The following is a 21,634-nucleotide window of genomic DNA, read 5'->3' as shown; positions in this document are numbered from 1 at the left end:
TAACTGGTAGAGGTCTGCTTAACCCCAGCTTTCTCTGTCGAAAAAAAAAGTCTTGTAAGTACTAAGTAGGGTTGCAAATGGATCAGATTCAGTTGGATATCTGATTCAAATCCAACGCATTATTCTCAGATAAGAGATTTGTAAGTACATTTACATCGGTTGGACTTACAAGATGGGCTTTTTTGGGGTTCAGATTTGAATTCGGTCAGTACCTTTGTCTAGTCCATGAGGATTTGAATTTAAAAACCAACAATGTGCCCCAAACGGGTTTGGTGTAGTGAGATGGGGCCTAGGCCGCCAGGCAGGCAGTCTAGGTTCAAATCCCATAGGCATCACCCCTTGCTGCAGCCGAAGCATGGCTACTCCATGGGGCAAGGGGTAAGCCCACGGAGTTTTATGCTGCCAAGACAGAAACCGTACGTACGGCAGCACAACTAGGTCTCTCATCCTGAGGGCGGTTTCTCCATGTAAATATAAAAAAAACAATAACGTGAAAAATAATGTCACACAAACGATCCCGAAGAAGACCTCAGGATCCAATGAAGTCTACGACTCTGCACCACCGAAAAAGAAAAACCCTGTGATGACAAGAGGGGTCAAAACTTGCCTAGCACAAATCTCAGGCTCAATGCATCAGAAGGATCACACTTCAGCAAAACAATGAGATGCATCTGAAAAATAATAACACTGCTGATTCATTATTCACAAGAATATGTACATTTTTGCTTGGCCTATCCAATATAGAGTGGCAGCAAGCCAGCGTTTTTGAATCATTGAACACAGCACTTATTGAATTGCATGGTAACCAATGATGTCCTGGCCATTTTGGTCAGGTTGCAAGCGGCAAATAATCCAAGTCATCAAAATGCCATCATTTTAGTTTCAACTTTGGAGTACAGATCACCGAGGGCAGAATATAATGGTTCAGCTGATTTCGGTAGATCAACTGTGCCAAGAAGAATGTCAGCTGTGGTAAGATATGGGTCGCCATAGAATTCTAAGTTTGTGTCCGTTCTTGTCACCACAATGTTGCCTTCAAGAGAAACTCCTACAAATGCACCTGTTTCACTCATAAACCAGAACGCACGAATCTTTGTTAATCATCCAGTATAAGATCTATAAAGCACCATGTCTCGAATACTGCCAATATGATAAATTCCTAAAAGCAAGAGTCCTAAATATATTGAAATAAATTAAAAATATCATCTATTTAAATATATCATTTTTAATATTTTCCTTTATTTTTCATATCCATTTATAAATATTTATTTAGCAAGATCTCATTATATGGAAGGGAAATGTGTACTTTTCAAAGCAAGCCTGCCCTGATACAATGAGAAAAAATTAGGAATTTTCAGTACAGTACCTAAGAGACCGATGAAGTCAGAATTGGAATTAGGCGAACTTCATCTTCAATTAATTCTTTGGCCACATTGTGTTATTCCAAAATATTAAATGAAAATGATGGGAAAATTGAATGGTGAAAAATTTGCAAGAGATTGGTGTTCCTTATTTCTTTTAACAAACGTATAAACATTTTGTTGATGTTGATTAAATAATTAAATTTGCACCTTGCATGAAATATACTTCTATTGTCATCTTAAATGTTCAAAGATTTTCCTGATATTTGCCCTTTTCTAATTAATCACCAGATTATTTTAGTGACACTTATTCCTCCAAAGTGGACCTTGCACCGGGGGCACCAGACACAAGCACGCAGTCAAAAGAAATAGAGCGCACTGCTCTACTAAACTTCTCAAAGGAAATTAAAAAATGTGTCAATAAGCCTCTGAGCAGAAAAGACAATTTCCAACACAAGCACTACAATGGCTCTGAAAATTCCCACTTTCAATAGATATAGCATATTTCACATTAAAATGCCAGTGGAAGAATTTGCAAAAACCAGGCTGATGCAGGCCACGTACAACAAAGTTCAAGATGGGTGAATGATGATATCGGACAGGCAGGCGATGATTTGGTTGATGCCTATTCCATGCAATGTGGCAAGAACTTGGATCAGCCTCACAAATTGGTCAAGTAAATACAGATCTCTGAAACCCTAATACACTTCACAAAATTCCACATGCCACTAAGGCAACCAAACATTTCTCACACGGATATCCCCTACTGTATCCCCTATATGATTATTTCTTGATGGAGAAACACAAAATAGCCATATCCACGTGACCTAGCTGCATATCTACAGCATAGTGAAGTGAGGTACCTGAAACATGTACTATGTTCTAAATTGAATTATACCTGCATTTTTCTTCTTTTATTAAATATTTATGTACCCTATTTTCTGCCATCCAAAAGCAAACTAACCAAGATGTATAAATGTCAAGCAAAAACCTACCAGCATCAAGATTCAAATTCAGAAACTTAAGTTTCAAACCAGAATTTGAGTTCACAAAAGGCATCTCAGAGAGGCTGCTATGCAAGACTCCGTACTACAATGGCATTTCTCCTTTCATGAGAGAGGAAAAAGACTGAATGTGATGAATGGGCTTTGGCATCAATGACAATTCATAGTCGAAGAGAAGGAAAAGCTAAGCAGATAATTTAAAGTAGGAGTGAGCAAGTGGATAAATTAATACCAAGAGAAGAGTGCATTAGAAAAAGTTAAGCAAGAGAGCAAATGTGGTACCAGTGAAGGACAATGAAGCTAAAAGAGAGACAAATAAATGTAAGAGTACAAAACACATCTGCATGCCCTCAACTCATCTCTTTTTAACATAATATTCTGGGATTTCTAACTTCCTATAATATTTTGATTTTCCAACATTTTGGGGATACAACTTCAAATACTCTAATTATAGGTTTTCCACGGGTATATTTATATCCTTATGAAAAAATGGGAGAAATTTTAAAATCTCCAAAAATTTAGGATGGAGCACTAAAGAAGAAAATTGAGGACATGGTGAGACCGGAAGCGCTAAATGCACAAAGCAAGAATTGATTTAGAGATCTGGGAAACATAGAAGTATATTAGAAATGTGTTCACATTATATGCAGTGGTGCTGCATCATGCAGCACCATTGGCAGCCATCCATCTTGGCATTTCTCGAGACGGGCATGGTCTCCATCTCGAGAAATGTTGAGATGGGTGGCTGTCAGTGGCGACAGCGTTGCTGCATAAAAAATGCCCTCTTTAGTAATTTTGAAACTGAAGAGAGGATATTGATTCTACACTGCAGTTTCCCTTTATCATTCCATCCCTACTGCAGGTAACAAATTTTGCTTTCTTAGTATCACCAACAGTTTTAGTTATCCTTTTTCACTCAGCTTTTCGTGAATACGACAATTTATTCAATCGCCAACAGCAGAAGCTCACTGAAGAGAAAGCATGTCTCTAACTCTTCTCAAACAAAATGAGATAGCTGGATGCTATCATAACTGAGGGGTCTCGGGTTTAAATTCCACAGGGGTTATCCCAAAGTTACCGGAAGCTTCTTAGGTAGGCGCGCTTCCTAGAAACTCGCTTCCGAAGCACGATAATCCTCGCTTCTGAAACTTTATGAGAATCTTGATTCCCCCACGCTTCTTCTATGCTTCCCATACGCATTGCCTATGCTTTCTATATGTTTTTCTCATGTTTCTTTTCATGTTTTTCATGTGCTTTCTCTCATGCTTCCACTCACTTCTCATGTACTTTCTCTAAATTGGTAACCATCATTATTAGATTTTAACAAATATTTAATTCTTTTACAGAAAAATCATGAAATATAAAAATAATCAAATTTATTTTAATTTTTATTTACTCTTGTTTGATTCCTATTAAGTTCTCATATTACTTCATTTTTTATTCCTGTTTCGCTTTCAAATTGATACTTCGCTTCTCATTTCGCATATCGTCTCCCGCTTCCGCTAGTCTGACAACCTTAGGTTATCCCCAGCTGCCTATTCCTATTAAAAAAATATATTGTCATTCTTGGATATCTTGGACTTCTAGATAATTTTGTCACCGGATATTAATACACCAGCAATGAAAGTGTCAATAGATAATTGGATACAAGTATGCAGGTACATGCTTATAGAGAAGAGTGTTCAACAGAGTTCTGATGATCACTCGCTATCAGGTGATCATGGACCAGAAATGGAGTCTAGGTCAGGCTACATTCTGCCAGGAAAATTCGCTAAAACAGACTTGGAATATGTTGTGGACAAAGTTTCTCATGTTGATAAATGTATATTCTAGAAAGCTCTGACTTTAAAAAAAAAGACTGAAATACACAGTTGATTCCTAACACTGACAGATGAGATTTTCGCTGTATCCTGAGAAAACATCAGTTTGTAAGATGCCATATTTTTTGTTGAATGCAACTGTCTTTGGGTGTGAGAAACAACAGAAGAAACATCCAATACTTCCTAATATTATATGTATCATGAGTGGACCATAATGTCAACTCAATATCAATGGAAACTTAGTTCTAGGTGTATAGATGCAAGTTGCGAAAAAAAAGAATCATATCAAACTGGTGCATACTAAACAAAAACAAGTAAACAGTCAACCACTCTTGTGAACTTGACTTCTGCATTACCATTACCAATATTTGACTGCTCAGAAGACACTTATATTAGCTATTAAATAAGGATCACAACCTTTTTATAGGCAGATGCACGGGCAACCATCTCAAAATTTACTCATAAGCAATGATCAGTAAGGATGTCTCTGTGTATGATACAGCTACTGATAGAGGAATCTAATCTTAAGGAGCTGATGGCCCCAGTGAACTGATACGGTTGTAGAGTATAATACATCAAGGGTGCATCTTTTAATTGTTTGCAACTTTGTTTCAAACTCAGCAGGACCAAGAGTAACACCTTTACATTAGAATGACTAGAAACAACAGAGAGAAATAGTATAATCCTAACATTTAAGCATTTCACAGAAACTGGATACAATAAAAAATCTATCCACATACCTTTGCTGCAACTGTAAGTATAACACATTCCATATCCTCCATCTCCAGCTCGAAGATCTGCTTCCAACACTCTTCCAATAGGTCCAGCTGCAGCACTCACACCAGCACCCAGAGAAAAATGCATGTGGCTACTGAACGTCCTTACAGCTTTTGAACCATGGAGAACGATAATAAAGTCTGTTAGCTCACCCCCGACCTGTTCCATGTTAGATGTCACAGGCAGCAATCACTTCGGTAAAATTTATCTGGAAATGTGAAAAGCAACACAAGCACATTTCAAGCTTTCACCTGTGCACCCCAACCCAATCCAATAGAGAGAATTGCAGATGGTGCTGACCAAGATCCATCAGACCTTCGAGCAACAACCAGACCAGTACCAAGTTTGTAAGTAAGAAGCACGCCAGCCTTTGCAACTGTAACAACAGCAAGCCCATTAGCACCCTTAAGGACTGTTGAAGGTATTGATTTTTCTGGATTTAACCTTGCAGCCTGGACATTCAAATTCGCCAAACAGATCAGAAATGTAAAAGATTTAGAGATTCCGAAAATGTCTAATTCATCAATGACTAACAAGAGATTATAAGAGAAAAGTCAAATGGGAACTTATAAAAGGGTCAAAAATCAAATGGGAGAAACAAATCTAGGAGATGGAGGTCCCTTGAATCAAAGCCACTTCAGGAACTGACCTGCTCTAGGTCATACAAAGTCATAATTTGTGAGACACCAACTTGGTCCAAATGTGATTTTGTCTCTTCAACTATAGATTCTAACTGACAGTTGGTTCGTTTGTAACTATTACCGGTTCAGCTATGTTGGTAGATTCTTCTAAGAATACCAAAATGAGGAGTAAAAATATGGTTGGCAAGGAAGGACTTACCTGACAGTAACTTCTCAAAGCATTAGCAGCCTTATATATTTCCTGTTCCATGGACAAGCCCACAGGCATATTTAACCAACCTCTCATACAAGTCCAGTCCGTAACATCATGCTTTGCTGTCTGCACAGCATTGCTAATAGTGTTAATCAGGACTCCTTGAATTGGATCCAACCTTTCGTAGCAGATGTCACACACCCTCTGAGGTTTCCTATCTCTGAATTTAGCAGGTAACAAACATCTTCCTTTTGTGCATGCTCTACAGAATATGGCTCCACAAAACCTACAATGATGCCTGCCACGAGTTAGCGGAGTGAAGGGAGCATTGCACTGCATGCAAGCAGTTGCTGAACTATCTGGAAGCCACTCGGGAGGTTCTGCTTGTAGAATCTCCCGATAAGCAAGATACCCATTTCCATTCGGCACGAGCAATAGCGGAGGTGCACTTGGCATGTAAACTGAAGAATGTAAAAAGCTATCACCATTCTTTCCAGAGCCTAGAAAGGATACATTTGAACTACTCTGGCGATTATCAGTCACATAATTTGAATTCTCATTTTTACCCACAAGAGTAGAAAATATCCTACTCAAGACATTTTTCAAATTTACTTCTGGCTGTAGATTACATTGTACAGAACTCTCAGGACCTTCACTTAAATAGGATGATCCATCAAGAAAATCAGAATCCGTGGGGAATTGGTAAGGATATTCATCTTTGAATGAATCCAATGCTGGGCTACAGGATTTGCCATCTTCCGTGACAGGACTAAAATCAGGCCCATGGCCACTGTTGACGTAATGAAATCCTCTGCTGTCTTCTCTATCCATAGAACTTAGCTGGGAATATGAAACTCGTCCATCTGATTGTACCATGGATTCTTCTCAGTTTGATATCTCAACCAGTAAAATCAATCAGCAACTCAACAGATTCCTGGGTACAATAGTTCCTATCTTAGAGAAACCCAAAATAAGCAGAAAATTCACATACAAAAAATTTATGTTCACAATCCAAACAATAAAATTGAACAGCAAGACTCATTTTGTTAATGAAAGCATGTTTGAAAGTTCACCTTGGCATTTTTTAATCAAAGTTAATGCTCATTTTATTGAGTAGACGTTATAAAAAGTTTGGTTAATAAAAAATAGAAATGCACATTTTATTGAGCCGGTTTGGATGTTATGAAAAGTTTGGTTAATATAGGATAGAAGGATGTACAATAACCAGATATCAAGCATGAATATCTCATTATAAGGTAGTGCTTGGATGCGTTCATTAATAAGATAATCTTTTTAATGTTTACTTTAAACAATATATAGTCCGTTTGCTAGGGTTTTTTATAGGTCTTATTTAAAATAAATAGAATCAACCATAACTTTTAAAAACCAAGGTTTTAAAACCCAGTGACTTGTCACTCGGCTCGTCCTTGAGTGACTCGTGACTCGGCCGGGTCAACCTCGTGACTCGGCCGGGTCATGTTAACTTTATATTTTATATAAAATATATAAATGTGTATATATTATTTATATTTTATAGCATTTTATTAATATATTATATATAATATATTTAATGTATAATTTTATTAATACATGTATAATTACTTTTTATATATAATATACATAATATTTATATTATATTTCATATAATATATGTAATTATATATAAAATATATTATATATGTATATATATGCATGACTGGGCTGACTTGCCCATGACTCGGCCGAATTTCGCAAAAGCCGAGTTACACCTGTTTTTTGACCCGGTGATTGGGCATTCTGGGCCAAGTCAACCGAGTCACCGGTTCAACCCGGCGAATTTTAAACTATGTTAAAAACAAGGTGGCTGTTTTTTTTCTGTTTATGTTTATGATTAATTTTCATCAGGTCTGCATGTTTTGTAAAGATTCAAGAAAGCTTCAATAATGAACCACAAAGTCCACCAATCTTCAACTTTGAGTAGATGAAAGGTGTTCTCTAAGGAACACACTTACACAACCCACAAAGGGAATCACAAAAGTGTTTTAAAAAGAACACACTCACATATCCCACAAAGGGGATACACAATAATAAACTTACAAAGGGGTGAACACCCCTATTTATACACAAAAAAAATGTTTGCACAAAAAAATATATATAAATAAAATATAATATATAATAATAAATAATAATTTAAATACATATGCAAGTGTGTCAAAATTATCAATTATACACTCATTTACACATCATAAGATAAATACGAAGGTTATGGTAAACCTCCCTTACTCTGCTTGCTAGTTATGGTAAAGGAGGGTAACATCTGATGGTTATGGTAAAGGAAGGTAAACTGTGTTGGTTACACTAACCACCCTTGCAGGTTACGGTAAAAGAAGGTAACATGTGCTAGTTACAGTAAAGGACGGTAACTTGTGCTGGTTACGGTAAACCACTCTTACCACCCTTGTAGGTTATGGTAAAAGAAGGTAACTGGTGCTGGTTCCAGTAAATCAGTCACATATCACCCTAACTCCCAAGTATCCACCCATGTTGTGGTTGGTATCCATAAAGTAGGAAGGCAAGGAGCATGGGGGTGGTTACAAGTAGAGATAGCAATCATCCAGCAAAAACAATATCCATGATGGAATAACTTTCATCACGGGATGCTAAACTTCAAGGAGCAACTCTATAAAAGAGAGAAGTTACGTAAGTTCAAGAATGGATGCAGAAAAGAAAAAAAACAAGTTGTCAAAGTGACAGTGCATTCAAGGGAGCACAAGAAAACACGAGGATCCAATCAACTCTCAAACCCTCTCATCTTCTTCTCCTTTTATCTTTCTCTCTTTTCTTCTTCTTCTCACTTGTAATCTGAGCTCTGAGAATCAAAGGCTATTGCAAAGGTAAAGAGATCCCGAAATAAAGTTTCAAGTTTTCATATCTCATTTGAGTGTTAAAAAATCAACGGTTCAGTTTGGCACACCCGATAGGACCATCACTTGCATCTCATCTCCCTCTAAGAACTGCAACAATGGTGAGAAGAAACAAGAGTCCAAAAATCAAGTTGATACTCGCAAGCCAATTAAATGGCACCAACACTTCGCCGACTTATACATATAAGAGGCCCTTTTACTAGAAGCAAAGCCAGAGCCACATCAACGTCCCTCGATAGCTTGAAAGGCTTAGCCTTGAAATTTGATGCATCTCTAAAGAGAAAAATGCTTAAAAGTGTTTCTACTGCAGTGAAAATTAAGAAGTCGGAAGGCTCCTTTTTTTCATCAGAAAACGAGATGCTGAAAGGCTATTCTGTGCAAAGGATGCCGAAAGGCTCCTGTTTTTTACCAAAAAATGAGATGTTGAAAGGCTCTCCTATGCAAAAGATGCTGAAAAGCTCCTCACTTTTATCAAAAAATGAGATGTCGAAAAACTCTCCTACAAAGTGAATGCCAAAGGGCTCCTATATATTTTCAAAGAAAGGAATATCGAAAGGTTTTCCTTACGTTCAAAAAAAGATACATAAAAGTCATTTCCTTAACATGAAAAAAGATGGTTGGACTTTGATGGTTCCCAAAAAATTACGTTCCTTGATAAAGAGCTTTCTAAAAAATGCATCTAGTGTTATGTCTCTTGTGGTGATGCAAGAAGGTAAACCAACATTCGCGCAAGTAAAGGTGACATCATCAACCAGCCAAACCCCTTTAACTGTGTGCAAGCACAAATGGCCTCACTGGTTGGAAAAATGATATCACCAACCAACCAGAACTTACCTGTACATTATGTCACATGGGTGCGGGTGCGGGTGCGGGTGCGGCGCAATTCCAAAAAATTTGGACACGGGGACTCGGCTATATATATATATATATATATATTAAAAAATATATATTATAAATATATATATTTTAAATATTATAATTATATATATAACAATAAATTAACACATAAAGATTGTAAATTTTAAAGCAAAAAAAAGCAATTCTTAACAACACAAACTTACCAAAATATAACACATAAAGAAGCTTGTGAGTGTGATAAACAACAAAACTTATCATAAATCTGCCTCATCGTCTGAATTAGAAGGAAGAACAGGATCGAGGTAGTCCATGTTGAGAGTATGTAAATTATGTTCTCCCTCCAAGTCAAAATCTTCTGGATTTACATCCCAATTCTTGGATGGTCCACAACTGCATCAAAAAATCACTATATTAGTATCTAACTTAAAACTTTGAATACAAATATGAAATATTTAAATACAAACTTTGAATACAAAGAAAAAAAAGTACCTATACTCTTCTTTGGTGCGGCGAGAAATTAATCGTAGATTTGAGTGAACATATACCAAATCCTCTGCTCTTTTACTAGTGAGTTTGTTTCTTTTAATGTTGTGAATTTGAGCATATGTACTCCAATTTCTTTCACAACAAGATGATGTAGCAGGTTGGGATAACAACTTCATTGCAAGACGTTGCAGATTTGGTGTCTCTGATCCATATGTTGCCCACCAATTAAGTGGATCTTCCTCGTCCCTTGCCACAAGTGCTGCTAAAGAATCAAATCTTCTAGTAGAAAACTTGTCAAACTCACTATTTACAACCTTAAACATGTGAGGATCATTAAAAACTCTTCCCAAATATATCATTCTATTTCTTGATATCTCAGGACCTTCATTTGGAGAAACACGACCAACACCTGCTGTCAACCATTTTTTTGCATAGTATTTTGGATTGAGAGAGTGTGTCATGCAATGCAAAGGTGTATTGCTTTTATCCCATCTTCTCACTAAAACTGAATGTACATGATTGTAAAATTTTGAATCATCAAGTGCAATATCTTTCTTCTCATGTTTAAAAATGATACTTTGAATTTTTTCAATCATATTGTCCCACATTTCATAAATTCTATGAAGCATGGGTACATCTCTGTCAACTTCTCTCAGCATTTCCCAAATAGGCTCTGTAAATTCAACAAAATATGTAATTTTATCCCACCAAAAATCATCACAGATGCATTTTTTGATAGCTTGAGCCTTGACATCATCTTCAGTACGATAAAAATCCCAATCTTGATCAGCCATTATCATCATCAATGCATTCTTGAGTTGCTTAATTCTTTTTATCATAACAATTAGATAAGCAAAACGAGTTTCAGCAACTTTCAGTAACTTGAGATCAGAATGCCTATTAAATATAGAAAGGGCATGATGATGGTTTACAACAAAATTTCTAATATTTCGAACATCATGCTCTATTTCCTCAATCCATAAGCACATTTCATGTGCATGTGCATCATCTTTTGATGGATTGCATATACTCTTAAGTGCCAAATTTAAACTGTGTGCTGCACAAGGAGTCCAAAAAATATGTGAATATGTATCTTCACTTGCCAAATTCATTCCTGCACGACTGCAAACTGAAGCATTGTCAGTAATGATTTGCACCACACTTTCTTCACCCACTTCTTTTATCACTTCAACAAATAATCTCTTTAAATATTCAGCATCTTTATACTCTCCAGATGCATCAACAGTCTTCAAAAAGATTGGCCCATTTAGTGAGTAAGCAATGAAGTTTATCAGTGGTCGCCTTTGTATATCAGTCCACCCATCAGAAACAATCGACACTCCATGTCGTTTCCATGCAAATTTTTGGGTCTCTAGCAAGTCTTCAATTCTATTTTTTTCCTCTGCAAGAATGACTGTTCTTAGTTTTTCTGAACTATGAGGCACATAACCACTCAAATTGCAATTAGCCAAAGATGTAATCATATCTTTCCAGTATGGACTTCTAGCTACATTAAAAGGAATTGAGCTTGAGTAAAAGAATCGACCAATCTTTTTATCAATTTCTGCTCTTGCCATGTTTTTGAATGACGCTTGTATTGTTTTATTGCTTTCCATCTTTGTTTTCTTTAAAAGCTCTTCTTGTGTATCACTAGCATTAGGAAAAGACAAATTAATCGAATCGCTTTTCATCTCTGCAATTTTCTTCTTTTCAGCTTCCTCTTGTTCTTTTTTTAATTGCTTTAACATGTCTTTGTCAACCACAGAACATGCCCTAATTCCTTGACCACGAATATGCAAAAGATGTGCTTTCACACGCGTATAAGAACCTGTGAAAACAGTCTTACATAGATTACAATGAAACTGCACATTCCCACCACCACCACTACTAGCTTTTATCCCTTTTGTTACAAGCCTCCAAAGTGGTTGAGAAACATCTAATTCAGGGTTAGAACTTGAACCAAATGTATTGACACTACCGCTAGAACTCGCCATTATATCTGAAAAGTGAAAACTGAAAAGAAAACAATTAAATAAGTAAATAAAATAAAGTTAATAAAACAGAGAATATTGGAGGGGCCGAGCCCCTCTTCTGCGAGCAGAGGGTGCAGGGAGGGGCCGAGCCCCTCCCCTGCGAGCAGAGGGTGCAGGGAGGGGGGCCGAGCCCCTCCCCTGCGAGCAGAGGGTGCAGGGAGGGGGGCCGAGCCCCTCCTCTGCGAGCAGAGGGTGCAGGGAGGGGGGTCGAGCGCCTCCTCTGCGAGCAGAGGGTGCAGGAAGGGGCCGAGCCCCTCCCCTGCGAGCAGAGGGTGCAGGGAGGGAGGCCGAGCCCCTCTTCTGCGTGCAAAGGGTGCAGGGAGGGGGGCCGAGCCCCTCCCCTGCGAGCAGAGGGTGCAAGGAGGGGCCGAGCCCCTCCCCTGCGAGCCGAGGGTGCAGGGAGGGGGGCCGAGCCCCTCCCCTGCGTGCAAAGGGTGCAGGGAGGGGGGCCGAGCCCCTCTTCTGCGTGCAAAGGGTGCAGGGAGGGGGGTCGAGCCCCTCCTCTGCGAGCAGAGGGTGCAGGGAGGGTCCGAGCCCCTCCCCTGCGAGCAGAGGGTGCAGGGAGGGGCCGAGCCCCTCCTCTGCGAGCAGAGGGTGCAGGGAGGGAGGCTACGAGCAGGGTCGACATACCTGACGGAGGGGGAGACGGTGGCTGCCTGTCGCCGGAGTTCGGATCGCCGGCGTGGTTGCAGAAGAAAGCTGCAAGGGCTGAGGGGGAGAGGCAAAATCGAGAGGGTAAGCCCCTCTCCCTATCGATAAACCCCTTTTAGGGTTCGGCTGCCAAAAAAATTTTGGATCTGGGTCGGGTTTGGACCCGACCCGACCCGGATCCAAAACAACATTTAAAACTCGAACTGGACAATTTTGGACTCGATCAAAGTTGACCGAGTCCAAAATGTGGTCGGACTCGGCCCGGACGCGTTGACCGAGTCCGACTAGGAGTTGACCGAGTCCGACTAGGAGTTGACCGAGTCCGGGCCGAGTCCAAAGCCGCACCCGAGTCCGTGCGTGTCGACGCGGGTGCGGCAACCCTTTAGCCGAGTCCGTGTGACATAGCCTGTACAAAAAAAGGTAATGTCATAGGCTGAAAAGGTGGCATCACAAACCAACCAAAACTCTTCTCCAACAAAAGTGACATCACCTACCAGCCAAAGCTTAGAGGGGGACACCATCAGTGGCAAAGGTGACATCATCTATCAACCAAAGCTTTTCAGCACTTATGTTAGGAAAAGTGACATCACCCAAAGCAAAGGTGACATCACTAACCAGCCAAGGCTCTCTAGCACTTGTACTAGGAAAAGTAACATCACCTAAAGCAAATGTAACATCACCAACCAGCCAAGGCTCTCCAACACTTGTGCTAGGAAAAGTAACATCACCTAAAGCAAATGTGACATCAGATACCAACCAAAATTCATCAATACTTGTGCCAACACAGATGATGTCATTGATTGGAAAGATGGCATCATCAACTAGCCAGAACTTACCTGTGCCAACAAAGGTGATATCACGAGAAAAAAAGTGACATCACGAACTAGTCAAACTTCATCGGTACCTGTGTGAGCACATATGACATTATCAATTGAAAAGATGACAACATCAACCAACCAGAACTAAACTGTGACAATAAAGGTGTTGTCATGAGCAGAAAAAGTGACATCACCAACCAACCAAAGCCTAGCAACTCTTGTTTAGAGAATGGTGACGACATCAACCAACCAAAGTGTACTAACACTTACATACAAAGTAATGACATCACCTACCTGCCAAAGTCCTCCAATACATGCACAACTAGAGTTACCATACAGGGCTGTATTGACTGGCAAAAGTTACCACAAAGCAAACCCCATCCCTTATTTTACTCCTGACCAGCCATGTAAAAGAGGATTTTAGAAAAATAGTCCTAGATCCAAATATTCAAACCTACTGTTTGAAGAAGATCCAATATTACTTCCAAATAGTTCAGTGGCAGTGTTTGTTATGATGGTTGGAGCAGAACAAGTATTGACCCCAGAAGAGCAATTGGCATTACTCAAAAAAAATTAGAAGAGAAAGAACTTGAAATAAATGTCTTGCTTAGTAAAATGGTGGAAAAAAAAGGAACATCAAATCCTCATCATGCATCATCATCAACATCATAATCCAGAGGAGGGTCCTTCCTTATAGAGGAAAGGTTCTTAGAAGAGCTTTCATTGTATAAGGCAATTTGCCTTGTCATTGGAAGAACTTGCATTTACTTGGTACAACCATTTAAATCCACGCTCGGTAATGAGTTGGGAAAAAATGCAGGATAAGTTCTTGGATAGGTTTTATAGTCAACAAAAAATCATCACTACCTCAGACTTAGTAGAAACTAAGCAAAGACTAGATGAACCAGTCATGAATTTTATCTCTAGATGGAGGGATATGGTTGTCTTATGTGATTGATGGAAGCACGAGCATTAAAGATGTGTAAGAAAAACTTGCAACCATCTATCTCACGTTACATGATGTCGATAGAACCAAAAATAATCAATCAACTCTCATACATTGCTCAAAACATCGAAAGGACCTGTGATAGGTCTAAGATAAATTCTGATGAAAAGAGAAAAAATACCCGCAATAAGGGTAATGCATATTGCAATGTGGTTGTGTTAAAATGTAATCTGTAATATATATATATATATATATATATATATATATATATATATATATATATATATAATATTATTATATTTCCTTTTATTATTTTCTTTTTTTATTTTTCTTTATTTTCTTTTTTAGCATCTAGTTCAATAGAAACTAGATATTTGATCCAGTCAAGTTCCTGTTGGAACTTGACTGTGCAAATAGCTGTTGGACTGTAGTCCAACAGCTATAATAAATGTTGTTGGACTACAGTCCAACAGCTATAATAATAAATGTTGTTGGACTGTAGTCCAACAACTATATTAGAGAGCTCAAAATGAGCTCTCCTCTCTCCCACTTTTTTGTATATATAGGGGTGAACCCCTTCAATGTAAATAACCATGCTTCTTAAGCATTTTGTTCATGAATAAAGTATTATTTATTTTTCAAGTGTTCTTCCTTTTATACCCTTTCAAGGGTCATGCTTGTAGTGTCTCCAATAGACACTTGTTTGTGAGTTATTTGTGCATTTGTTGAAGACCACCATTTCATTACATGGTATCAAAGCTACGAAATCCTTAGATCTTGAAGTGCTTCCGCCTCGATTTCCGTGCCACATTTACAAAAGGTGTTTCATCACCTTGTTCTTGGCTCAAGAAGATTTGTTTGGAGAAAGGCGAACTTGTGCTACAAAAAAAAATGGTTTTGTATCCTCTCTTATTCTTTTGTCTACTCTTTTTCTTTTCTTTTTATTTTTCTCTCTCTCTCTCCTCCTATTTATTCCTCTTTTACCCTTGTAAAAGATGGATGACAATGATAAGATCACCATCATTCCTATGAAGCTAAATGATACTAACTATGTAATGTGGGCTTCGATTATGAAGCACCACATTTGGGGAAAAGGTTTATGGGGTATAGTGGATGGTTCCGATTTGGAACCTAAACTATCTCTTACCAAGAAAGAGGGTGATAAAGAGGTTCCTCTAACGAAAGAAGAGAAGAGTAAGGCGTTAGCCACTTATGAAAAGAAATGGAAAGAATGGAGGATAGGGCATGCAAAAATTATGTCATGGCTCATCAATAGCATAGACATTAAAAAATGCTCTAGTCTAGCTAAGTTTGAGCATGCCGATAAGGCTTGGGAATACCTCAAAAACATGTATTCCCTTAAAGATATTGCACATGTATGCAATTTACAAGATAAAGTTCGGACAATGACTCAAAAAGATAAAACTATTCGAGAATATTATAATGAGTTGTCCGAATTTTGGGAAAAGTTGGCTCTTGAGCCCAAATGGCATTGTGCCGAAGACATCGAGCTTCACCAAAAGCAACTCGATATGGAACATTTCTATCAATTTGTGAATGGTCTAAGGCCGGAGTTTGAATCCACCAAATCGGCCCTTTTACATCGTGGAAAAATTCCTTCTATTGTTGATACTATAGAAGAGCTCACTATGGAGGAAAATAGACTTAGAAAAAGTACTCCAAAAGTTGATGATGACTCCGTTTTAGCTGTATCTAGACCGGGGAATCATACTCGTACTTACAAGCCGCCTCATTTTGGAAGGCAAAACGGCGACTTTGATAAAAGAAAAGTTATTTGTCATCATTGTCATGAACCGGGGCACTATAGGCCTCAATGTCCAAAGTTAAAAAGAAGAGAAGAAAAAAGAGTTGCATCTGTTGAATCTGAGTCAAAAGATCAAGATGCACCTGTGTCTATGGCTCAACTGATGGAAATCCTTCAACCTCTTCTCAAAGGGGTATCCTCCTCAACCGAAGCCTCGACTGGAGCGGCAGTTGCATCTTTCTCCGGTCCAGGTAACTTTCCTTGGCTTTTAGATTCTGGTGCTTCTTTTCATATAACCCCAAATGTTAATAGTCTATCCGAATGTCTTAAAAATAACTCAAGTGTGTCAAAGGTTTTTACAGGCGATGGCACATCTCTCGAAGTAAAAGGAATAGGATGTTTTGAAAATCTTCAAAAATCCAAAAGATTTTTTATCCCAGAAGTTAGATATATCCTTAAACTTAATTTGAATCTCTTATCTGTCTCGCAAATATCTGATTATGGATGTAATATCTCCTTCTCTTCTCATGGTTGTTGGGTACAGGATCGCCGGTCAGGGAAGCTGATTGGGGAAGGCCATAGAGAAGGAGGACTTTATTACATGGACTTTTTGGAATTACCCAAGAATGCATTTTGTTATAATATTCAGAAATTAGAATTGGATTTATGGCACAAAAGGCTTGGCCATCCTCATATGTCTAAAATTCAATATTTTACAAGTTTGGAAAAATTTTGTAATTCTGAAAATTTTTCTTGTAAAGACTGCATTCTTGGCAAAATAAAAAGGTTATCATTTCTTAGTAGAACTTTTGTTTCCTCAGGACCACTTGAGTTAATACATTCGGATGTTTGGGGCCCCGCACCAGTAATTTTCAAAGGTGGTTATACATATTATGTCATTTTTGTTGATGACTTTTCTAGACATACTTGGATTTATTTTCTTAAACATAAATCTGATGTCTTTGCTAACTTCCAAATATTTCATAAAATGGTTAAAAATAAGTTTCAAAATGATATTTCTATTTTTCGCACTGATTTAGGGGGAGAATTTATGTCCAACGAATTCAAAGACTATCTCAATTTACATGGTATTACACATCAAAGATCATGTCCACACACTCCACAACAGAATGGCCTAGCCGAACGCAAACATCGGCACATTATGGAAACTACTAGGACATTGCTAATTGCAAATCAAGTTCCAAAAAGTTTTTGGGCTGAAGCGGTCCTAACTGCCACCTACCTCATTAATAGGATGCCATCTTCCTCATTAAAGAATACAACTCCAATAGAAAAGCTTGTTAACTTAACTCCAGATTATTCTAGATTAAGAGTCTTTGGATGCAAATGTTTTGTTTTCACTAACAAAAATGACAAACTCTCTCGTGCAATCCCATGTGCCTTTTTAGGATATGCTGATAATCAAAAAGGCTACAGGTGTTTTGATTTTCAAAATGACAAATTATGTGTCAAGAAATGTATCTTTTTTGGAAAAAGAAAGCTTCTTTGAATTTGAAAAATCCAAGGATGTCACTGAATACTCGTTTTTAATTGATCCAATTTCAAAATCCAATGAATGTGATGTTGGATGTGACCTTGACAATGATCAAAGTCCTATTGCTGTTGAAAATGATGATAATGAAGAGCAAATCCATAGGGATGTTAGTCTACAATATTCAAGACGTAGAGAGCAAAATCTTCCATGTGCATTACAAAAATACTCTGAAGTCTCACCTAGAAGAACGTCTAGAATCTCTAAACCTCCAGAAAAATTTGTGTCTTGTGAATCTTTTTCACCCACGTATAGGGCCGCCATTACATTAATACAATCATATGTTGAACCATCATCCTATTCTCAAGCAAAAAATCATATAGAATGGATAGAAGCCATGAAAATAGAATTGGATGCACTAGAAAAGGCCAATACTTGGACGATACAAGATATTCCTCGACGTAAGAAACCTATAGGTTGTAGGTGGGTATACAAAGTCAAAACCAAAAGTGATGGGACCCTGGAAAGATATAAGGCCCGTTTAGTAGCAAAAGGATATGCCCAAGAGTATGGCATCGATTATGAAGAAACATTTGCTCCTGTGGCCCGTATGACCACTGTTAGAACTTTAATAGCCTTTGCCTCCATTAGAACATGGCCTATCTTTTAATTAGATGTCAAAAATGTTTTCCTTAATGGGAATCTCGTTGAAGAAGTATACATGGAAGCCCCACCTGGTATTAGTATCCCTATAGGTAAAGCTCTTCGTCTAGAAAAAGCTCTTTATGGTCTTAAACAGGCTCCAAAAGCCTGGTATGACCGATTTAGTCATGTTATGCTTGATATTGGTTTTCAACCTTGTTTAACTGACACTGCTTTGTTTGTTAAGAAATCTGATGCAGGCATCATTATTCATCTTCTCTATGTGGACGATATGATCATCACCGGAGGCGACAAACAGGGAGTTGCAAATATCAAATCTCTTCTTAAAACTCACTTTGAAATGACTGACTTAGGTTTATTAAGATATTTTTTAGGCATTGAAGTTGCTTATTCCCCTCGGGGGTATTTGATATCTCAATCTAAATTTGCTCTTGATATCGTTTTCAGGTCTGGAATTACAGATTATAAGAAAGTAGACACTCCAGAAGTTGTCAATGTTAAAATGAAAATTGATGATGGAGAACTTCTTGATGATCCTACTCCTTATAGACAGCTTGTTGAAGCTCTTTCTTATCTTTCCATTACTAGGCCAGATATAACTCATGCGGTTCATACAGTCAGTCAGTTTCAGCATGCTCCCACCTCCGTGCACATGGGAGCGATTTTGCGTATTATTAGATACTTAAAATCATCTCTTTCACGAGGACTCTTCTTGTCTGCTTCATCTTCATTAAATTTAATTGCATATACTGATGCTGACTGGGAGGTGATCCCAATAATAGACACTCAACTACTGGTTTTTGTGTGCTCCTAGGTGAAACCTTAATTTCGTGGAGGTGCAAGAAGCAGCAAAAAGTCTCTATTTCCTCCACCGAAGCTGAATACAGAGCCATGGCAACTACCACTATGGAGATTGTTTGGCTCAGACGATTGCTAGCGGATATGGGAGCTAAAGCAACGCAAGCTTCAAAGATGTGCTGTGACAACAAAAGTGCGATCTACATTGCAAGCAACCGGACATTCCATGAGCGCACTAAACACATTGAGATGGACTGTCACTATGTCAGAGAGGAATACTAACATGGAACCATTGATCTGCCATATGTTACATCAGAATATCAATTAGCAGACTTCTTCACCAAGCCTCTCGCTGCTCCCAGATTTCACTTCCTCTTAGACAAACTTTCGCTCATTGTACCGTAAATTTGAGGGGGAGTGTTAAAATGTAATCTGTAATATATATATATATATATATATATATATATATATATATATATATATATATATATATATTATTTAATATTATTATATTTCCTTTTTTTATTTTCTTTTTTTATTTTTCTTTATTTTCTTTTTTAGCATCTAGTTCAATAGAAACTAGATATTTGATGTTGGAACTTGACTGTGCAAATAGTTGTTGGACTGTAGTCCAACAGCTATAATAAATGTTGTTGGACTACAGTCCAACAGCTATAATAATAAATGTTGTTGGACTGTAGTCCAACAGCTATATTAAGAGACGTTGGAATCCAACGTCTCTTTTGGAGAGCTCAAAATGAGCTCTCCTCTCTCCCACTTTTTTGTATATATAGGGGTGAACCCCTTCAATGTAAATAACCATGCTTCTTAAGCATTTTGTTCATGAATAAAGTATTATTTATTTTTCAAGTGTTCTTCCTTTTATACCCTTTCAAGGGTCATGCTTGTAGTGTCTCCAATAGACACTTGTTTGTGAGTTATTTGTGCATTTGTTGAAGACCACCATTTCATTACAGGTTGAAATGGTGTCGAGTCCCAAATCAAAAGTTAATGAACCTAAGAATGAAAAGAGTAAAGACACCAAAGATGATGGTAACAAGAAAGGTAGTAAAAAGGGTAAGGCCAAGACTACCCTGGAAGAAAAGTTAAAGACGTACTCTTTTAGTGATGATGATGTAGAAGAAATTTTGGAGTACATGTTGGAAATGGAAATGGTTGAATTTCCAGAGTGCAAGAGACCAAAGGAAGCAAAACAGATAAATAGTCCTAAGTACTGCAAATATCATTGTCTTACCAGTTACAAAACGGAAGAGTGCTTTGTACTAAAGGACTTTATTCAAGACAAGATTAATAAAAAAGAGTTAAGCTTGGAAAGATGGGCACCATCCAAAGAGAAAGTATCAACAAACATAATCACCATACAATTTGGTTTACTTTTTCCAATAGATTTTCCACAAGTTATACTAGCTCAACCAATTTCGCCTCTTGATGCCCAAGCGGCTCCCCTCTCTAAACCAGAGTTACCAGTCGAGGAAGCGGGAGCGGGAAGCGATACGGGAAGCGGGAAGCGAAGCACTTTCAAAAATTTAGGAAGAGTGGGACCACTTAGAAGAAAATTCTGAACCGTCTCGAAAGCGACCTAGGAAGCGAACCGGAAGCGACCTAGGAAGCGAACCGAAAGCGAGGGGGAAGCGAAAAAAATGAAAAAAATGGGGAAGCGAGGGGGAAACGTGGGGGAAGCGCGCTTCCCATTTATGGGAAGCGCGTTTCCCATAAAAGGAAAGCGCGCTTCCCAAAAAAGGGGGATGCTTCCCCTGACGCTTCGGAAGCGCGACATTTCGCGCTTCCGAAGCGCGCTTCGGGGAAGCGCGCTTCCCCTTTTGCCCAGGCGCTTCCGGTAACTCTGCTCTAAACCTCAGATAATAATCGAACCAGATCTTTTACTAACACAAGTTCAAAGATTTGCCACAAGTTGTTGGGATTTAAACTCATGCTATAAGAGTTTGGGTACTACTTCATATACAAAGGATGAGTTGGTTGATGGGTATGGCGATAATCCAAGGTATATAACATGTGCCCAAAAGTTGCAAGACTAGGAGTGTGTCCGTGCCTGGATTGAAGAAAGTCAAAAACAAAATTTTGAACTCATCGTACCTACAGGGTGGAGAGAAGAATTTAAAATTAAAATGGTACCTCATAATATAAGGATTAAGGAAATTCGGGTAGAAGATAAAGGATCAAAATTTGTTGCACTATGCAATCATATTGATGTGGTTGAAGTAGGGGCTATGGAATTGAGGTCAGGCAGGCAATTGCCAGAAAGAGAGACACCTCATTATCAACCAGTTCAAGAAGAAAGGCAAAACCGAAGGGGGGCATCCACCAATAGTTCATGAAGATAAAGCATCTGTCAAGTATAATGTAACTACTTATCTCAAAAAGATACCGACATTATTAAGTGTAT

At 38.3% G+C, this 21,634-nt stretch overlaps 1 protein-coding gene across 2 annotated transcripts in view; it reads right to left on the bottom strand.

Moving 5' to 3' along the window:
* Positions 1-675: 675 nt before the first annotated feature.
* LOC149827508 (protein YSC84-like) overlaps positions 676-21,634 on the bottom strand; it is a 29,063-nt gene continuing 8,104 nt past the window's right edge. Inside the window, exons 1-5 of one of the 2 annotated variants that reach the window (XM_090019427.1) lie at positions 6,447-6,552; positions 5,803-6,082; positions 5,214-5,414; positions 4,926-5,121; positions 676-1,060 (exon numbers count right to left, since the gene is read on the bottom strand). In XM_090019427.1, coding sequence (XP_089875553.1) covers positions 861-1,060; positions 4,926-5,121; positions 5,214-5,414; positions 5,803-5,889 — 684 coding nt within the window. In that variant the 5' untranslated portion in view covers positions 5,890-6,082; positions 6,447-6,552 and the 3' untranslated portion in view covers positions 676-860. Of the gene's footprint in view, positions 1,061-4,925; positions 5,122-5,213; positions 5,415-5,802; positions 6,731-21,634 lie in introns of those variants that run through there. The other variant, XM_090019426.1, reaches the window with a different exon arrangement.

Source organism: Nuphar pumila, chromosome 10 (genome assembly GCF_984573655.1).
Source record: "Nuphar pumila chromosome 10, dmNupPumi1.hap1.1, whole genome shotgun sequence".
NCBI classification, from domain to species: domain Eukaryota; kingdom Viridiplantae; phylum Streptophyta; class Magnoliopsida; order Nymphaeales; family Nymphaeaceae; genus Nuphar; species Nuphar pumila.
Note: the sequence above shows the minus strand (reverse complement) of the source record. Positions and strands in the feature narration are given on the sequence as shown.